Here is an 18543-nt window from a genome sequence, read left to right on the forward strand (position 1 = left end):
CTTAAACTCTGTCAAGAATCGCTCCAGCTAGTACGTAATATATATGGGTGGCCGATACGGATCGAGTGTCCACTTTCTATAGCGACTGGGTCACTTCCTGCGCGAAGGTCACTTGCTTCACTTCATGCGCGTTCACTTGCCTACCATGGCCACTTCCTGCGCGTTAGCTTCCAATCGTCGCGGAACCTCCAGGCGGCAGACGGTGCTTGAGAACCCGAGTGAGAAAAGAAAACATCCCAAGTTTCGCATCACAATTAGCCTGTGCGCATACACCATGCTTTCTAGCTCTTTTCTGTTGGTCTGTTGGCCTAAAAGCGGTTTTTTCAAGGGCGAAGGCAGCAAAAGCCATACTGCATGATTGACGAGGACGATATCACGTACGTGGATTAACTCGCTGCATGTAAGGAAAGCGTTGTGCATGCATATGCGCCGCTGCGCCTAACAACTGAAGATCGACGTTAGATGGAGACAAGATCCTTGTGCTTTTTCATTTTTCTGACAATAAATATATCGGTTACCATAAGAACCTAAGACAAAAACTCGTCCCCTCGCTCTCTAGGGTGCGATCGAGACCATTCACCTCTCCTGCAGACTGCCCTCACTCCAAATCAGAGTGCGTATATATAGAAGTCCATCATTTGAAAAAAAATGCCGCGACAAAATATGATGATCATCTCTTTTAGGAATTTTGCTACAGCGAGAAATATCACAGCGTTGGAAAGTGGTTGCACGTTAAAAGTAGAAGCGTCTTTACGTATTGCTAAAACTCTATTCAACTAACTGCTACCGTCGCTACATAGCGACTGTGCAGCTCAAAAGCCACGCCTACGCAAAGGGATCTGCGCTCGTAGTCTTCTCCCTGATCTCCCGTATACTGTACCTTCGTTTCCGACTTTCTGTACGCTGTACAACGCTCGCGGACGATCTTTCGTAAGCTTGCCGTTCGAATCGCACGCGATTGCGCCCCCATGCATTTTCTCTTCCTTCTTCTATCGCCAGTCGACTTGAAAAATGACCCAATTCGTGCGACATATGAGGCAATGGAGAAGTTGGCTCCCTTTTGGTGCAGCTCGCCCCGAATCGCCGCCAAAAGCGTCTTTGGGTTCGCGCACGTATCCGTGAGTTGATATAGTTGCTCTTTCTTTCCGATTCTCATCTCGAATTTTTTCCTCCCTTTAGGATGTCGTTTCCAGGAAAATCTCGCTCGCCTATGACATTGCCTCTCTCCTCCATTGCCTTGCATTTGACTCCAGGTGAGATATCTAGTAAGAGTTTTGGAAAACATAGCTACACAAGACCTGTGGATTTATTTAAATGCACTACTGCCAGGGCAAGTAGAGGTACTCAAGTTCTAGTAAAATATTAGAAATTCCAAGCCATTAAGCCAAACGGGGGCCCCCTTAGAGCGTGCCCCATATTTGAGGTACACAAGGATGGTAGGGCACCATGCGTTGGCTTAATTAAATGCTCCTTATGAATGATTATATCAATGGTACCGGTATTTTTATTAGAAATTCAATCAACTCAGCAGCAAAATAAATATTTCTCCTCTGTTTCCAATGGTGAAAAAGAGAGAAGAATATTGAGGGGTCAGCACTTTCCTTTTGTGTCTGAGTATGGCCTCATCTACGTTGATAAAACGCCTTTCATCAAACGTCTCGTCACCCACCCTCACAGTGAATTCTTTGTGAATCGACCTCGTCGCTTTGGAAAGAGTCTTCTTGTGAGCACCTTGGAGGAATATTTCAAAGGAAACAAGGAAGCGTTTAAAGGAACGGCAATTTACAATGATCCGGAAGTGAAGTGGGACAAATGGCCCGTTATCAAGTTGGATATGAGTCATCTTGGTGGGTCTACGATTGAGGGGGTCAAGTCATCTTTAGTCTCATTGGTGAGAATCCTTTGAATGATGCAATGAATGCTAATAGATAACGGTTGTTATTTAGTTGCTTGACATTGCTAAGGCTAGAGGAGTTGACATTCATACTCCTGGATTACCAAACGATTCTGTTTCAATGATCCGCAGATTATTTGAGGAAACCTATGCTAAGGAAGGAAAGGAGATTGTCGTTCTCGTTGATGAGTATGATTCACCAATGCTCGCCAATTGGGTCGCAGATGATGTGGAGTTGGCGGCAGCGTGCCAAGACTTTCTGTCAGACTTCTACAGACAGTTGAAAGCGTCCTCTCACATCATCCGGTTCCGCTTTTTGACCGGAATCACGTACTTGCAAAAGATGAGTATTCATTCTGGCTCGAATGACCTAAAAGATATTGACGATTACCCCGATCTTGGCCCAATTCTTGGATTCACTCGAGAAGAAATTAAATCGACGTATTCTCCAGAAATTGAGGTCATTGCCAAAGAGCTGGAGATGACAGAGGAGGACTTGATGGATAAAATAGCGCGATATTACGATGGATACAATTGGGGTCGTGAGAATCTTCCTGCCACTCAAGTGTATCATCCTCATTCAATCAACGAGTTTTTGACTTTCAAGAAGTTTTCCCCTTACTCAACGGGTTGGCCTACGCTACTGCTTCGTATTGTCGATTCTCTTGATTTTGTTCGTTTCTACGAATTACTGAGCGGAGAAGTGCCAAGCAGATTAGACACGCCCGACAGTCTTTTATCTTTGCTGCAGAATCCCACTGATAGCCGAATGCGGCTTCTACTGTGGGAACTTGGTATTCTCCGGCGTCGGCGTTCTGCAGGGAAGGAATCGGGCGTTCCTTTCACAAATGAGAATGTGCGGCAGCACTTTACTGAAGATATATATCTGCTGGGTGTGTATGGAGATGGGTCTACTAGCACTAAAATGATTAAAATGCGGATGGCCCTGACAGAGAGAAATATTCCTGAATTTGCAAAAGTATTTGCCAGTTTGGTTGAGAGCATTCCGGCTGACGTTGCGATGAAATGGAAAGACGGAGAGGACGAAGGAATGCGACGAAAGGGAGAATTCTATCAGTCAATGTACATTGGTGCTTTAAACATTTTTGCGCCAAATTCATCTTATCTGGGGTCTGAAGAGGTTGTTGAAGAAAATGTTAGACCAGATTTGGTCTTCATTTCACCAGAATGCGCAATGATATTTGAATTCAAAAAGAATCCCAAGAGCGTCGACGAAGGACTTGAGCTAATAAAGAAGCAAGAATGCATTGAAAAGTACGGAAAGTATTTGAATGAGAAAATGATAAAGGCTAAGAATAGCGAGAAAAGAAAGAAGTGGGATGAGATATTGTCGAAATGGAAGTCCGTTCCCAAATGGGGGATTGGAATAAACGTCAGCGTCGACGAAGAGAAAAAAACGGTAACCAAGACAACCTCAATATCTGAGGAATTCATTTTCTGACCTCACGTGTAGTTTGTGAACCGCCCTTCTGTGTTAGTTAGTGCATTGTGTGATGAGTTATGTGTCAAATGTCATTATGACTATGGTGAGGGTGATCGACGTCATGGCAACGTCATGCGACGGACAAAAGGTCAGCATATCTAAGACGCTAAAAACGTCAGCGAGCAAAAAACGTCAGTGAACATACAGTAGCGGTATTCCACTAAAGATTCTTTTCCTGGCGTAACCGGAAATGACCATATTTGGCGAACGTACGGAACACTGGTCAAATGACGTCCTCATCTAATCGAATCGCTCGCAGCTGCCAAACACCAAATTACGCTGTAGCAGCGCGTCATCCCATTGGTCGGCCGTTTGACGAAGCGAGAGCGCATCGCACACAAAACTTCATTCTCTCGCGAGCGCGTGTCCGGACTGATACGGCTGGCAGCTGGACGACGTGGCGAACGTCGAATTAAGCCACGAAGCGCAAGGCTGTAAGTCCAGCCAGAGTGCTCGATCGCAGCGTCCCTTTGTCTCTAGACGCGCAGATCGCCGCGCGAGAGAACGCGCGCGAGGCACGCACGAAGCACGCCGCTCTCACGAAAACGGTAAGCAAATCGCGTCTATTCACTATGCAAGCGTCGAATTCTCTTTCCAGATCGTTCGCACGCGCGTGGACGCGGCGAATGCGAGACGACACGACGCGCCGACGCGGAGAATGAAGATCGAAGAGCTCATCGGAGCGAAGAGGAAGTCGCAAACCAAGCGGGGGAATTTGTAGCTCCTTTTTTTAGTTCGCGCGCGGTTGTTTCTCGTGTACGCATGCATATTTGTGTGGGTGCGTGTTATTCCCCTAGGCCGGGGCCCCCAAGCGCATTCCGTCCGCGCATAACACTAGCTAGGACTAATGTCTAAACGCTAATCGTCCCTCCTTAGAGAATCCTTTCAGTGTTGTCCGTGTCCTTTGTTCGTGAAGTCGTGTTACGTCATTTCCGTTTGGCGAGCGGCTATTTTTAGCGACTTTTGTAGTTAGAGGTTCGAGCCGCTCGCGATGACGCACCCCGTTCCGGCGAATGGGGCGTGCGTCATGAATAGGATAGGGAAGACTATAGAATAGGGAAAAAGCAGTGGTGCATTTAGGATGCTAAAAGAGATATAGACAATAGGAAGCATCCACCAAGCTTTAGGGGTCCTACACTTCAGCTAAACACGTGCAACACTTTTGCTAACCGCCCCCTATATCATCAATGTCATCATCATCATTTATCATCATCATCATTATTTATCATCATCATTTAATCTCTTTTTCTTCTTCTTCTTCTTCTTCATAATTAATAATTAATAAAATGGAAGGGGGATGAGAGGGCCCCGCGGTGGGATTGCCCTTGGGATAAAGGGTCCCCGCGTATGCATTCTCCCTCTGTACGTGCCTTTTACGCCAATATATTTTATGCGTTTTGCTATAGTTTTTTATAGTTAAATATGATGCATGTAGTCAAATGAGAAAATGTACTAATAGTGTAAGTGGCCGTCGAAGTGGCCTGAAGAAAGAACGTCAGTGTGTCGAAGGGCTTAAGAAGAATTTCAAGGCTCCAAAAGTGTAATTCACGTCCAAAAAGTGCGTTTTGATTCTGTTGAAATCACTCAATCAGAAAATTATTTTTAGAAGTCTCAATATCTTTGACGTCATTATCAAGTTGAATTAATTCGTTTATCGACGCGCGGTACTTTATTGATATTAAACTGTTCTCAATTATTTTCAGATTTTTCGCCAGGAATTAATAATATACGTCATCTCTCTCTACCCATTTTCTCAAGAAGACGTCGATGAAAATAGAAAAGAAAATAAATCTTTGCTGAGGTAAATATATATAATCAATACATCAATACTTGAATTGCATTTTCTTAGGCTCAAAAACGAAAGTGAAGTTGAAAATTAAATTCTAATTTTTCTTCATGTTTTTACAATCTTAGGGAACTTTTGCACATTTTCATACGAGTCACAAGAAAACAAGTAAATTTGCTGAAGAAAGATCTTTCTCGAGACGTTGCACCTGCTTCTAAATTCTCTTTTTTTTCTTCTAGAAAAAGGAGGTAGAGGAAAAAGGAGGTAGAGGAAAGAAGACGAATCGCTACTCCTTGTGAGAGGGTGGCCTGACATTAATAGGTCAGGCTCAAGGGGTTTGAAAAGGATGAAACGCCTGCCCTCTCACAAAGGTATGATTCAAAAGAACTTACGGCACAAACATGAGAGCGTAACAACCGTCATTCACTCATAAGGACTTACGGCACAAACATGAGAGCGTAACATCCGTCATCGACTCATAAGGACTTACGGCACATACATGAGAGCGTAACATCCGTCATCGACTCATAAGGACTTACGGCACATACATGAGAGTGTAACATCCGTCATCGACTCATAAGGACTTACGGCACATACATGAGAGCGTAACATCCGTCATCGACTCATAAGGACCTACGGCACATACATGAAAGCTTAACATCCGTCATCGACTCATAAGGTTTTACGGCACATACATGAGAGCGTAACATCCGTCATCGACTCATAAGGACTTACGGCACATACATGAGAGTGTAACATCCGTCATCGACTCATAAGGACTTACGGCACATACATGAGAGCGTAACATCCGTCATCGACTCATAAGGACTTACGGCACATACATGAAAGCATAACATCCGTCATCGACTCATAAGGACTTACGGCACATACATGAGAGTGTAACAACCGTCATCGACTCATAAGGACTTACGGCACATACATGAGAGCGTAACATCCGTCATCGACTCATAAGGACTTACGGCACATACATGAGAGTGTAACATCCGTCATCGACTCATAAGGACTTACGGCACATACATGAAAGCATAACATCCGTCATCGACTCATAAGGACTTACGGCACATACATGAGAGTGTAACAACCGTCATCGACTCATAAGGACTTACGGCACATACATGAGAGCGTAACATCCGTCATCGACTCATAAGGACTTACGGCACATACATGAAAGCATAACATCCGTCATCGACTCATAAGGACTTACGGCACATACATGAAAGCATAACATCCGTCATCGACTCATAAGGACTTACGGCACATACATGAGAGTGTAACAACCGTCATCGACTCATAAGGACTTACGGCACATACATGAGAGCGTAACATCCGTCATCGACTCATAAGGACTTACGGCACATACATGAGAGCGTAACATCCGTCATCGACTCATAAGGACTTACGGCACATACATGAGAGCGTAACATCCGTCATCGACTCATAAGGACTTACGGCACATACATGAAAGCATAACATCCGTCATCGACTCATAAGGACTTACGGCACATACATGAAAGCATAACATCCGTCATCGACTCATAAGGACTTACGGCACATACATGAGAGTGTAACAACCGTCATCGACTCATAAGGACTTACGGCACATACATGAGAGCGTAACATCCGTCATCGACTCATAAGGACTTACGGCACATACATGAGAGCGTAACATCCGTCATCGACTCATAAGGACTTACGGCACATACATGAGAGCGTAACATCCGTCATCGACTCATAAGGACTTACGGCACATACATGAAAGCTTAACATCCGTCATCGACTCATAAGGTTTTACGGCACATACATGAGAGCGTAACATCCGTCATCGACTCATAAGGACTTACGGCACATACATGAGAGTGTAACATCCGTCATCGACTCATAAGGACTTACGGCACATACATGAGAGCGTAACATCCGTCATCGACTCATAAGGACTTACGGCACATACATGAAAGCATAACATCCGTCATCGACTCATAAGGACTTACGGCACATACATGAGAGTGTAACAACGGTCATCGACTCATAAGGACTTACGGCACATACATGAGAGCGTAACATCCGTCATCGACTCATAAGGACTTACGGCACATACATGAAAGCATAACATCCGTCATCGACTCATAAGGACTTACGGCACATACATGAAAGCATAACATCCGTCATCGACTCATAAGGACTTACGGCACATACATGAAAGCATAACATCCGTCATCGACTCATAAGGACTTACGGCACATACATGAGAGTGTAACAACCGTCATCGACTCATAAGGACTTACGGCACATACATGAGAGCGTAACATCCGTCATCGACTCATAAGGACTTACGGCACATACATGAGAGTGTAACATCCGTCATCGACTCATAAGGACTTACGGCACATACATGAGAGCGTAACATCCGTCATCGACTCATAAGGACTTACGGCACATACATGAGAGCATAACATCCGTCATCGACTCATAAGGACTTACGGCACATACATGAGAGTGTAACAACCGTCATCGACTCATAAGGAATTACGGCACATACATGAGAGCGTAACATCCGTCATCGACTCATAAGGACTTACGGCACATACATGAAAGCATAACATCCGTCATCGACTCATAAGGACTTACGGCACATACATGAAAGCATAACATCCGTCATCGACTCATAAGGACTTACGGCACATACATGAGAGTGTAACAACCGTCATCGACTCATAAGGACTTACGGCACATACATGAGAGCGTAACATCCGTCATCGACTCATAAGGACTTACGGCACATACATGAGAGCGTAACATCCGTCATCGACTCATAAGGACTTACGGCACATACATGAGAGCGTAACATCCGTCATCGACTCATAAGGACTTACGGCACATACATGAAAGCATAACATCCGTCATCGACTCATAAGGACTTACGGCACATACATGAGAGCGTAACATCCGTCATCGACTCATAAGGACTTACGGCACATACATGAGAGCGTAACATCCGTCATCGACTCATAAGGACTTACGGCACATACATGAAAGCTTAACATCCGTCATCGACTCATAAGGTTTTACGGCACATACATGAGAGCGTAACATCCGTCATCGACTCATAAGGACTTACGGCACATACATGAGAGCGTAACATCCGTCATCGACTCATAAGGACTTACGGCACATACATGAAAGCATAACATCCGTCATCGACTCATAAGGACTTACGGCACATACATGAGAGTGTAACATCCGTCATCGACTCATAAGGACTTACGGCACAAACATGAGAGCGTAACATCCGTCATCGACTCATAAGGACTTACGGCACATACATGAGAGTGTAACAACCGTCATCGACTCATAAGGACTTACGGCACATACATGAGAGCGTAACATCCGTCATCGACTCATAAGGACTTACGGCACATACATGAAAGCATAACATCCGTCATCGACTCATAAGGACTTACGGCACATACATGAAAGCATAACATCCGTCATCGACTCATAAGGACTTACGGCACATACATGAGAGTGTAACAACCGTCATCGACTCATAAGGACTTACGGCACATACATGAGAGCGTAACATCCGTCATCGACTCATAAGGACTTACGGCACATACATGAGAGCGTAACATCCGTCATCGACTCATAAGGACTTACGGCACATACATGAGAGTGTAACATCCGTCATCGACTCATAAGGACTTACGGCACATACATGAAAGCTTAACATCCGTCATCGACTCATAAGGTTTTACGGCACATACATGAGAGCGTAACATCCGTCATCGACTCATAAGGACTTACGGCACATACATGAGAGTGTAACATCCGTCATCGACTCATAAGGACTTACGGCACATACATGAGAGCGTAACATCCGTCATCGACTCATAAGGACTTACGGCACATACATGAAAGCATAACATCCGTCATCGACTCATAAGGACTTACGGCACATACATGAAAGCATAACATCCGTCATCGACTCATAAGGACTTACGGCACATACATGAGAGTGTAACAACCGTCATCGACTCATAAGGACTTACGGCACATACATGAGAGCGTAACATCCGTCATCGACTCATAAGGACTTACGGCACATACATGAAAGCATAACATCCGTCATCGAGTCATAAGGACTTACGGCACATACATGAAAGCATAACATCCGTCATCGACTCATAAGGACTTACGGCACATACATGAGAGTGTAACAACCGTCATCGACTCATAAGGACTTACGGCACATACATGAGAGCGTAACATCCGTCATCGACTCATAAGGACTTACGGCACATACATGAGAGCGTAACATCCGTCATCGACTCATAAGGACTTACGGCACATACATGAGAGTGTAACATCCGTCATCGACTCATAAGGACTTACGGCACATACATGAAAGCTTAACATCCGTCATCGACTCATAAGGTTTTACGGCACATACATGAGAGCGTAACATCCGTCATCGACTCATAAGGACTTACGGCACATACATGAGAGTGTAACATCCGTCATCGACTCATAAGGACTTACGGCACATACATGAGAGCGTAACATCCGTCATCGACTCATAAGGACTTACGGCACATACATGAGAGTGTAACATCCGTCATCGACTCATAAGGACTTACGGCACATACATGAAAGCATAACATCCGTCATCGACTCATAAGGACTTACGGCACATACATGAGAGTGTAACAACCGTCATCGACTCATAAGGACTTACGGCACATACATGAGAGCGTAACATCCGTCATCGACTCATAAGGACTTACGGCACATACATGAAAGCATAACATCCGTCATCGACTCATAAGGACTTACGGCACATACATGAAAGCATAACATCCGTCATCGACTCATAAGGACTTACGGCACATACATGAGAGTGTAACAACCGTCATCGACTCATAAGGACTTACGGCACATACATGAGAGCGTAACATCCGTCATCGACTCATAAGGACTTACGGCACATACATGAGAGCGTAACATCCGTCATCGACTCATAAGGACTTACGGCACATACATGAGAGTGTAACATCCGTCATCGACTCATAAGGACTTACGGCACATACATGAAAGCTTAACATCCGTCATCGACTCATAAGGTTTTACGGCACATACATGAGAGCGTAACATCCGTCATCGACTCATAAGGACTTACGGCACATACATGAGAGTGTAACATCCGTCATCGACTCATAAGGACTTACGGCACATACATGAGAGCGTAACATCCGTCATCGACTCATAAGGACTTACGGCACATACATGAAAGCATAACATCCGTCATCGACTCATAAGGACTTACGGCACATACATGAGAGTGTAACAACCGTCATCGACTCATAAGGACTTACGGCACATACATGAGAGCGTAACATCCGTCATCGACTCATAAGGACTTACGGCACATACATGAAAGCATAACATCCGTCATCGACTCATAAGGACTTACGGCACATACATGAAAGCATAACATCCGTCATCGACTCATAAGGACTTACGGCACATACATGAAAGCATAACATCCGTCATCGACTCATAAGGACTTACGGCACATACATGAGAGTGTAACAACCGTCATCGACTCATAAGGACTTACGGCACATACATGAGAGCGTAACATCCGTCATCGACTCATAAGGACTTACGGCACATACATGAGAGCGTAACATCCGTCATCGACTCATAAGGACTTACGGCACATACATGAAAGCATAACATCCGTCATCGACTCATAAGGACTTACGGCACATACATGAGAGCGTAACATCCGTCATCGACTCATAAGGACTTACGGCACATACATGAGAGCGTAACATCCGTCATCGACTCATAAGGACTTACGGCACATACATGAAAGCATAACATCCGTCATCGACTCATAAGGACTTACGGCAGAAACATGAGAGCGTAACATCCGTCATCGACTCATAAGGACTTACGGCACATACATGAAAGCATAACATCCGTCATCGACTCATAAGGACTTACGGCACATACATGAAAGCATAACATCCGTCATCGACTCATAAGGACTTACGGCACATACATGAGAGTGTAACAACCGTCATCGACTCATAAGGACTTACGGCACATACATGAGAGCGTAACATCCGTCATCGACTCATAAGGACTTACGGCACATACATGAGAGCGTAACATCCGTCATCGACTCATAAGGACTTACGGCACATACATGAAAGCTTAACATCCGTCATCGACTCATAAGGACTTACGGCACATACATGAAAGCATAACATCCGTCATCGACTCATAAGGACTTACGGCACATACATGAAAGCATAACATCCGTCATCGACTCATAAGGACTTACGGCACATACATGAAAGCATAACATCCGTCATCGACTCATAAGGACTTACGGCACATACATGAGAGTGTAACAACCGTCATCGACTCATAAGGACTTACGGCACATACATGAGAGCGTAACATCCGTCATCGACTCATAAGGACTTACGGCACATACATGAGAGCGTAACATCCGTCATCGACTCATAAGGACTTACGGCACATACATGAAAGCATAACATCCGTCATCGACTCATAAGGACTTACGGCACATACATGAGAGCGTAACATCCGTCATCGACTCATAAGGACTTACGGCACATACATGAGAGCGTAACATCCGTCATCGACTCATAAGGACTTACGGCACATACATGAGAGCGTAACATCCGTCATCGACTCATAAGGACTTACGGCACATACATGAGAGTGTAACATCCGTCATCGACTCATAAGGACTTACGGCACATACATGAAAGCTTAACATCCGTCATCGACTCATAAGGTTTTACGGCACATACATGAGAGCGTAACATCCGTCATCGACTCATAAGGACTTACGGCACATACATGAGAGTGTAACATCCGTCATCGACTCATAAGGACTTACGGCACATACATGAGAGCGTAACATCCGTCATCGACTCATAAGGACTTACGGCACATACATGAGAGTGTAACATCCGTCATCGACTCATAAGGACTTACGGCACATACATGAAAGCATAACATCCGTCATCGACTCATAAGGACTTACGGCACATACATGAGAGTGTAACAACCGTCATCGACTCATAAGGACTTACGGCACATACATGAGAGCGTAACATCCGTCATCGACTCATAAGGACTTACGGCACATACATGAAAGCATAACATCCGTCATCGACTCATAAGGACTTACGGCACATACATGAAAGCATAACATCCGTCATCGACTCATAAGGACTTACGGCACATACATGAGAGTGTAACAACCGTCATCGACTCATAAGGACTTACGGCACATACATGAGAGCGTAACATCCGTCATCGACTCATAAGGACTTACGGCACATACATGAGAGCGTAACATCCGTCATCGACTCATAAGGACTTACGGCACATACATGAGAGTGTAACATCCGTCATCGACTCATAAGGACTTACGGCACATACATGAAAGCTTAACATCCGTCATCGACTCATAAGGTTTTACGGCACATACATGAGAGCGTAACATCCGTCATCGACTCATAAGGACTTACGGCACATACATGAGAGTGTAACATCCGTCATCGACTCATAAGGACTTACGGCACATACATGAGAGCGTAACATCCGTCATCGACTCATAAGGACTTACGGCACATACATGAAAGCATAACATCCGTCATCGACTCATAAGGACTTACGGCACATACATGAGAGTGTAACAACCGTCATCGACTCATAAGGACTTACGGCACATACATGAGAGCGTAACATCCGTCATCGACTCATAAGGACTTACGGCACATACATGAAAGCATAACATCCGTCATCGACTCATAAGGACTTACGGCACATACATGAAAGCATAACATCCGTCATCGACTCATAAGGACTTACGGCACATACATGAAAGCATAACATCCGTCATCGACTCATAAGGACTTACGGCACATACATGAGAGTGTAACAACCGTCATCGACTCATAAGGACTTACGGCACATACATGAGAGCGTAACATCCGTCATCGACTCATAAGGACTTACGGCACATACATGAGAGCGTAACATCCGTCATCGACTCATAAGGACTTACGGCACATACATGAAAGCATAACATCCGTCATCGACTCATAAGGACTTACGGCACATACATGAGAGCGTAACATCCGTCATCGACTCATAAGGACTTACGGCACATACATGAGAGCGTAACATCCGTCATCGACTCATAAGGAATTACGGCACATACATGAAAGCATAACATCCGTCATCGACTCATAAGGACTTACGGCAGAAACATGAGAGCGTAACATCCGTCATCGACTCATAAGGACTTACGGCACATACATGAAAGCATAACATCCGTCATCGACTCATAAGGACTTACGGCACATACATGAAAGCATAACATCCGTCATCGACTCATAAGGACTTACGGCACATACATGAGAGTGTAACAACCGTCATCGACTCATAAGGACTTACGGCACATACATGAGAGTGTAACAACCGTCATCGACTCATAAGGACTTACGGCACATACATGAAAGCATAACATCCGTCATCGACTCATAAGGACTTACGGCACATACATGAAAGCATAACATCCGTCATCGACTCATAAGGACTTACGGCACATACATGAAAGCATAACATCCGTCATCGACTCATAAGGACTTACGGCACATACATGAGAGTGTAACAACCGTCATCGACTCATAAGGACTTACGGCACATACATGAGAGCGTAACATCCGTCATCGACTCATAAGGACTTACGGCACATACATGAGAGTGTAACATCCGTCATCGACTCATAAGGACTTACGGCACATACATGAGAGCGTAACATCCGTCATCGACTCATAAGGACTTACGGCACATACATGAGAGCGTAACATCCGTCATCGACTCATAAGGACTTACGGCACATACATGAGAGCGTAACATCCGTCATCGACTCATAAGGACTTACGGCACATACATGAGAGCGTAACATCCGTCATCGACTCATAAGGACTTACGGCACATACATGAGAGTGTAACAACCGTCATCGACTCATAAGGACTTACGGCACATACATGAGAGCGTAACATCCGTCATCGACTCATAAGGACTTACGGCACATACATGAAAGCGTAACATCCGTCATCGACTCATAAGGACTTACGGCACATACATGAGAGCGTAACATCCGTCATCGACTCATAAGGACTTACGGCACATACATGAGAGCGTAACATCCGTCATCGACTCATAAGGACTTACGGCACATACATGAAAGCTTAACATCCGTCATCGACTCATAAGGACTTACGGCACATACATGAGAGCGTAACATCCGTCATCGACTCATAAGGACTTACGGCACGTACATGAAAGCTTAACATCCGTCATCGACTCATAAGGACTTACGGCACATACATGAGAGCGTAACATCCGTCATCGACTCATAAGGACTTACGGCACATACATGAAAGCATAACATCCGTCACCGACTCATAAGGACTTACGGCACATACATGAGAGTGTAACAACCGTCATCGACTCATAAGGACTTACGGCACATACATGAGAGCGTAACATCCGTCATCGACTCATAAGGACTTACGGCACATACATGAGAGCGTAACATCCGTCATCGACTCATAAGGACATACGGCACATACATGAGAGCGTAACATCCGTCATCGTCTCATAAGGACTTACGGCACATAGTATACCGACGAAGACTCAGCTGCCTATCTTCGTTGGAAAATATTCGTGAAACCGACGAATTCCTTTGGCACCTTCGTTCGAATAACTACTTCTGATTTGGCGAAGTAAAACACCACTAAGTAGTTAGTTTGCTCAAACGGCAAGGCGACATACCAAAAACAAGCACACGATACGCAAATAGGACGAGTTTCGGACAGAGGCGTGGCTGAAACGCGCGCTAGCGCAAAACTCTCCCTGAGTCTCACCTTGCACGTCCCTGTTACGCACGGGCCCTGCGGTGAGAGTACGTTTTCTTAGCGAACGAACGTTTCTTACTCGTCAGGGAATGTAGCCTCGTACTCTCTCCTGGCCGAGCGCGATGATGCCCTTGGGGAGAGAGTCTGGGCAAAATTTTATACAAGCGGCCGTACCTTGAAGATAGACCTATGTGTTGTAGGCACCCGTTTCTGATACTTAGACTGATACTGACACTTCCCAAAATCGAGGGGAGCGGTGCACAACAAGATCGAAGGCATGTCCCCGGACCCTCTCCCCGTAGTGATATTAACGAAGGGGTGGGTCTGGGACTGCGGCGGGTGTTGCACGCATAGAAGCAGAGGTAGAGAAGGCTCCCCCTTATCACGTGACTTTTCCTGGTCAGAGGTAGTCTGGTTAACAAGACCCTTGCGCGCGTTACCGCTGGCGAAAGGGTCTGGTTAACCAGATTAGGTCAGAGGATTGAAGCCGTTAAGTCCCGTATTGCCTCGTATTGAAGTCCACTTCCTCTGATCCGCGAAGCCGTAAGTACTCAGCTGCCTTTCCAAAAATGTTCATTCTTTCATGAAATCACGCGATAAATCTGTTTTGCGGTCGCGGCAAACATTTAAGGCCCCAAATCGCCGCGAACTTGGACTAATTGTACTTTTACCCTCTCGCGATGTCGCCATTGTCTAAACTTTATTTTGCATTTAATAGCCAAGTCGTGGCGCTATCGAATGCTGGTAAAAGGCGGCAGAAACCAGTCGCTGTTTCGACGCATTGCGTAAAAAGACGCCGTATTGGGCGTGTCTTGGTGGTCATGTTTTGCACCCTCTCACGCTCAAACGCAATGTCCAATTTTGTTAGAATTTTTTTTGTTTGAAAGAGTCACACATTAGGAAGCGAATGGTGCTATTGTTTGGGCTCTTCCTATTTTTATGCCGTTGTAAGATTGCGTGTTTTAGCACGTGCCGACGTCTGCCGCCTTTTACCAGCATTCGCTAGCGCCACGACTTGGCCATTAAATGCACAAAACGTTTAGAAAAAACGACAATGGCGACATCGCGAAAGGGTGCAAAGCACAATTAGTCCTCGCTGGCGGCGATTTGGGGCCTTAAACGGTTGTCACGCCCTCAAAACAGATTTATCGCGCGATTTTATGAAAGAAGAAACATTTTTGGAAAGGCAGCTGAGTACTTACGGCTTCGCGGATCAGAGCACGGATTGTAGAGGAGAGGGATAGGAAACGCCCGTAGGTGGAGTGGTTAGATGCGTGACTCGGCCACGCCCCCTTATCGGTTGTGACCCCGCATAAGAAACGCCCGATTCCTCCGAATCCGAAGATTCTCTAGCCTTCTAGGCAACTCGAAAAGGTTACTAAGGATGTAAATAATGCTTCTAATTGCAGATTTTTGCAAACGACGGATCCCTAAAGCCCGTTTTTTCAACAGGCGACTTTGTGTAGCTTTCCTGATCGTTCTGCAGGCTTTCGGAACCACAATGTACATTCTAACTCTAGGCTAAAGACGTCAAAGTGCAACTGACATCTTCAAAAGCATCTGCGTTTCACGATTGTCGAAATGAAGACGATTTTCGAGCATGCACCCTTCTTGCGAGGGTAGACCTCGTTCTACAAATTTGTCTTGATCAATCGGAGATGCTTTTGAAGATGTCAGTTGCACTTTGACGTCTTTAGCCTAGAATTAGAATGTACTTTGTGGTTCCGAAAGCCTGCAGAACGATCAGGAAAGCTACACAAAGTTGCCTGTTGAAAAAACGGGCTTTAGGCATCGGTCGCTTGTAAAAGCTACATTTAGAAGCATTATTTACATCCTTAGTAACCTTTTCGAGTTGCTTAGAAGGCTAGAGAGCCTTCGGATTCGGAGAAATCGGGCGTTTCTGGAGTGGGAGGAGGAGTCAGAGCGTGTCACGGATGCAACGTCGCAATGTACAGTAGTGCGCTATCGTTTCCTATCCCTCTCCTCTACAATCCGTGATCAGAGGAAGTGGGCTTCAATACGAGACAATACGGGACTTCACGGCTTCAATCCTCTGACCAGGAAAAGTCACGTGATAAGGGGGAGTTGCACATCCCTCTCCTTCTCTATCTCTGATAGAAGCGTGTCTCAAGGCTCACCATTACACCTCGGATCCTTGATTGCACTGTCGCTTTCGCCCGTTCGCTGACGCTGCGTGTCGTCCTTTTAGGGCACAATTACGCATCTGCGGGGAACGAAGGAAAAGAAATATTTTCATCAGCCATTTATTATCAGTATCAGTATCAGTATCAGATTTATTTACCTACGGGTGCATTGAACCAATAGGTCGAGCTTCCTTATATGCGAGTCCGGAGGACTCTCGATCGGAGGATGAGACACAGTTGAGTGGCGAAGGACGGAATTCACGCCAGGCAACGGAAATTTTCTACTAGTGGCTAGTGCGCTAAGGAGCAGACAAAGTTGTTTTCGTCCTCTGCTTCCGAAGTTCACTCAGCAATCCGACGTCTCAATGTGCATTCTGCACTTCCGCGTCTATCTCAGAGCTAGCAAGGATGTGATTCGGGTGTACGTGAGATCGAAGCAGGTGAGAAGCACATAAGACGTTTTACCTATAGGCATTCTCTTGACTTGTCATCCCTACATTTCCTCTCTTTACTCTATATCTAGCGCTCCGTGTCATTCGATCAAGAATCCTGACGGTTGGAGTTTTAACCGAAATGACCTCGCGGACCGAGATGGCCTCTATAAAAAAGGGGCTAGCAGAGATAGGCGATCGTCTGACATGCGATTCGGCATGCGTGACGTTTCATGAGTGCGGTTGTTTCGTGCCAACATTTTATCAGTCATGGGCAATTGCAGGTGAAACCGCGTGCCGGAGCAAGTCAGTTTACTATCACTACACACAAAGGAAAACGCATTCCTTTTGCGGCTGAGCCTGACGATCCAATGTTTCACTCTAAGAAGGAGTATGTAGTGTATAAGAAAACTACAGTAGCAGTGCGAACGATTCCTGTAACAAAGGTAGGGCTTAGACTTTTCGTAGACTTTATCTGCAAAAGTCATCTGCATGAGTCAACTGCAAGACGTAAGTAAGTACTCTAATAGCGAATTGCCTGCCGCGTCGCATTTCACTTAATAATCGAGCTGCATATAGCTTTGCAGTCTTGTTTCAGTCGTTGATCCGCCGCTTTGTTACTACTGTGCTCTAAATTTGGCTGCATGAAGAGCGCACACATCGCCCTTCTTGTGACTAAGGCACGGAAACGAGAGACCTTGGGTCAGGGAAGAAAAGTCACCGGAAACTAAAATGACCGAACGACGAACAGTTTTTGCAAACACTTATTCAGCACTGAACGACAGAAA

General features: G+C 45.3%; 1 protein-coding gene across 1 annotated transcript; it reads left to right on the plus strand.

The window, feature by feature from the left end:
- The first annotated feature begins 875 nt into the window (after positions 1 to 875).
- Positions 876 to 3372, plus strand: LOC136191690 (uncharacterized protein in vnfD 5'region-like). Its single transcript, XM_065980067.1, has 5 exons — positions 876 to 930; positions 1000 to 1118; positions 1180 to 1253; positions 1512 to 1891; positions 1947 to 3372. Exons 2-5 carry the CDS (start codon positions 1012 to 1014, stop codon positions 3354 to 3356), a joined length of 1971 nt encoding a protein of 656 aa, XP_065836139.1. The 5' UTR covers positions 876 to 930; positions 1000 to 1011; the 3' UTR covers positions 3357 to 3372.
- Positions 3373 to 18543: the final 15171 nt, after the last annotated feature.

The sequence above is a fragment of the Oscarella lobularis genome, chromosome 10 (assembly GCF_947507565.1).
Source record: "Oscarella lobularis chromosome 10, ooOscLobu1.1, whole genome shotgun sequence".
Classification (NCBI taxonomy): Eukaryota; Metazoa; Porifera; class Homoscleromorpha; order Homosclerophorida; family Oscarellidae; genus Oscarella; species Oscarella lobularis.

Bases quoted from the DNA above. Each gene is read 5' to 3' on its own strand.
- LOC136191690 (XM_065980067.1), top strand. From the start codon at position 1,012: ATGACCCAATTCGTGCGACATATGAGGCAATGGAGAAGTTGGCTCCCT. The intron at 1,119-1,179 runs GTGAGTTGATAT...TCCTCCCTTTAG, and splicing joins TTGGGTTCGCGCACGTATCC to GATGTCGTTTCCAGGAAAAT. The intron at 1,254-1,511 runs GTGAGATATCTA...TATTTTTATTAG, and splicing joins TGCCTTGCATTTGACTCCAG to AAATTCAATCAACTCAGCAG.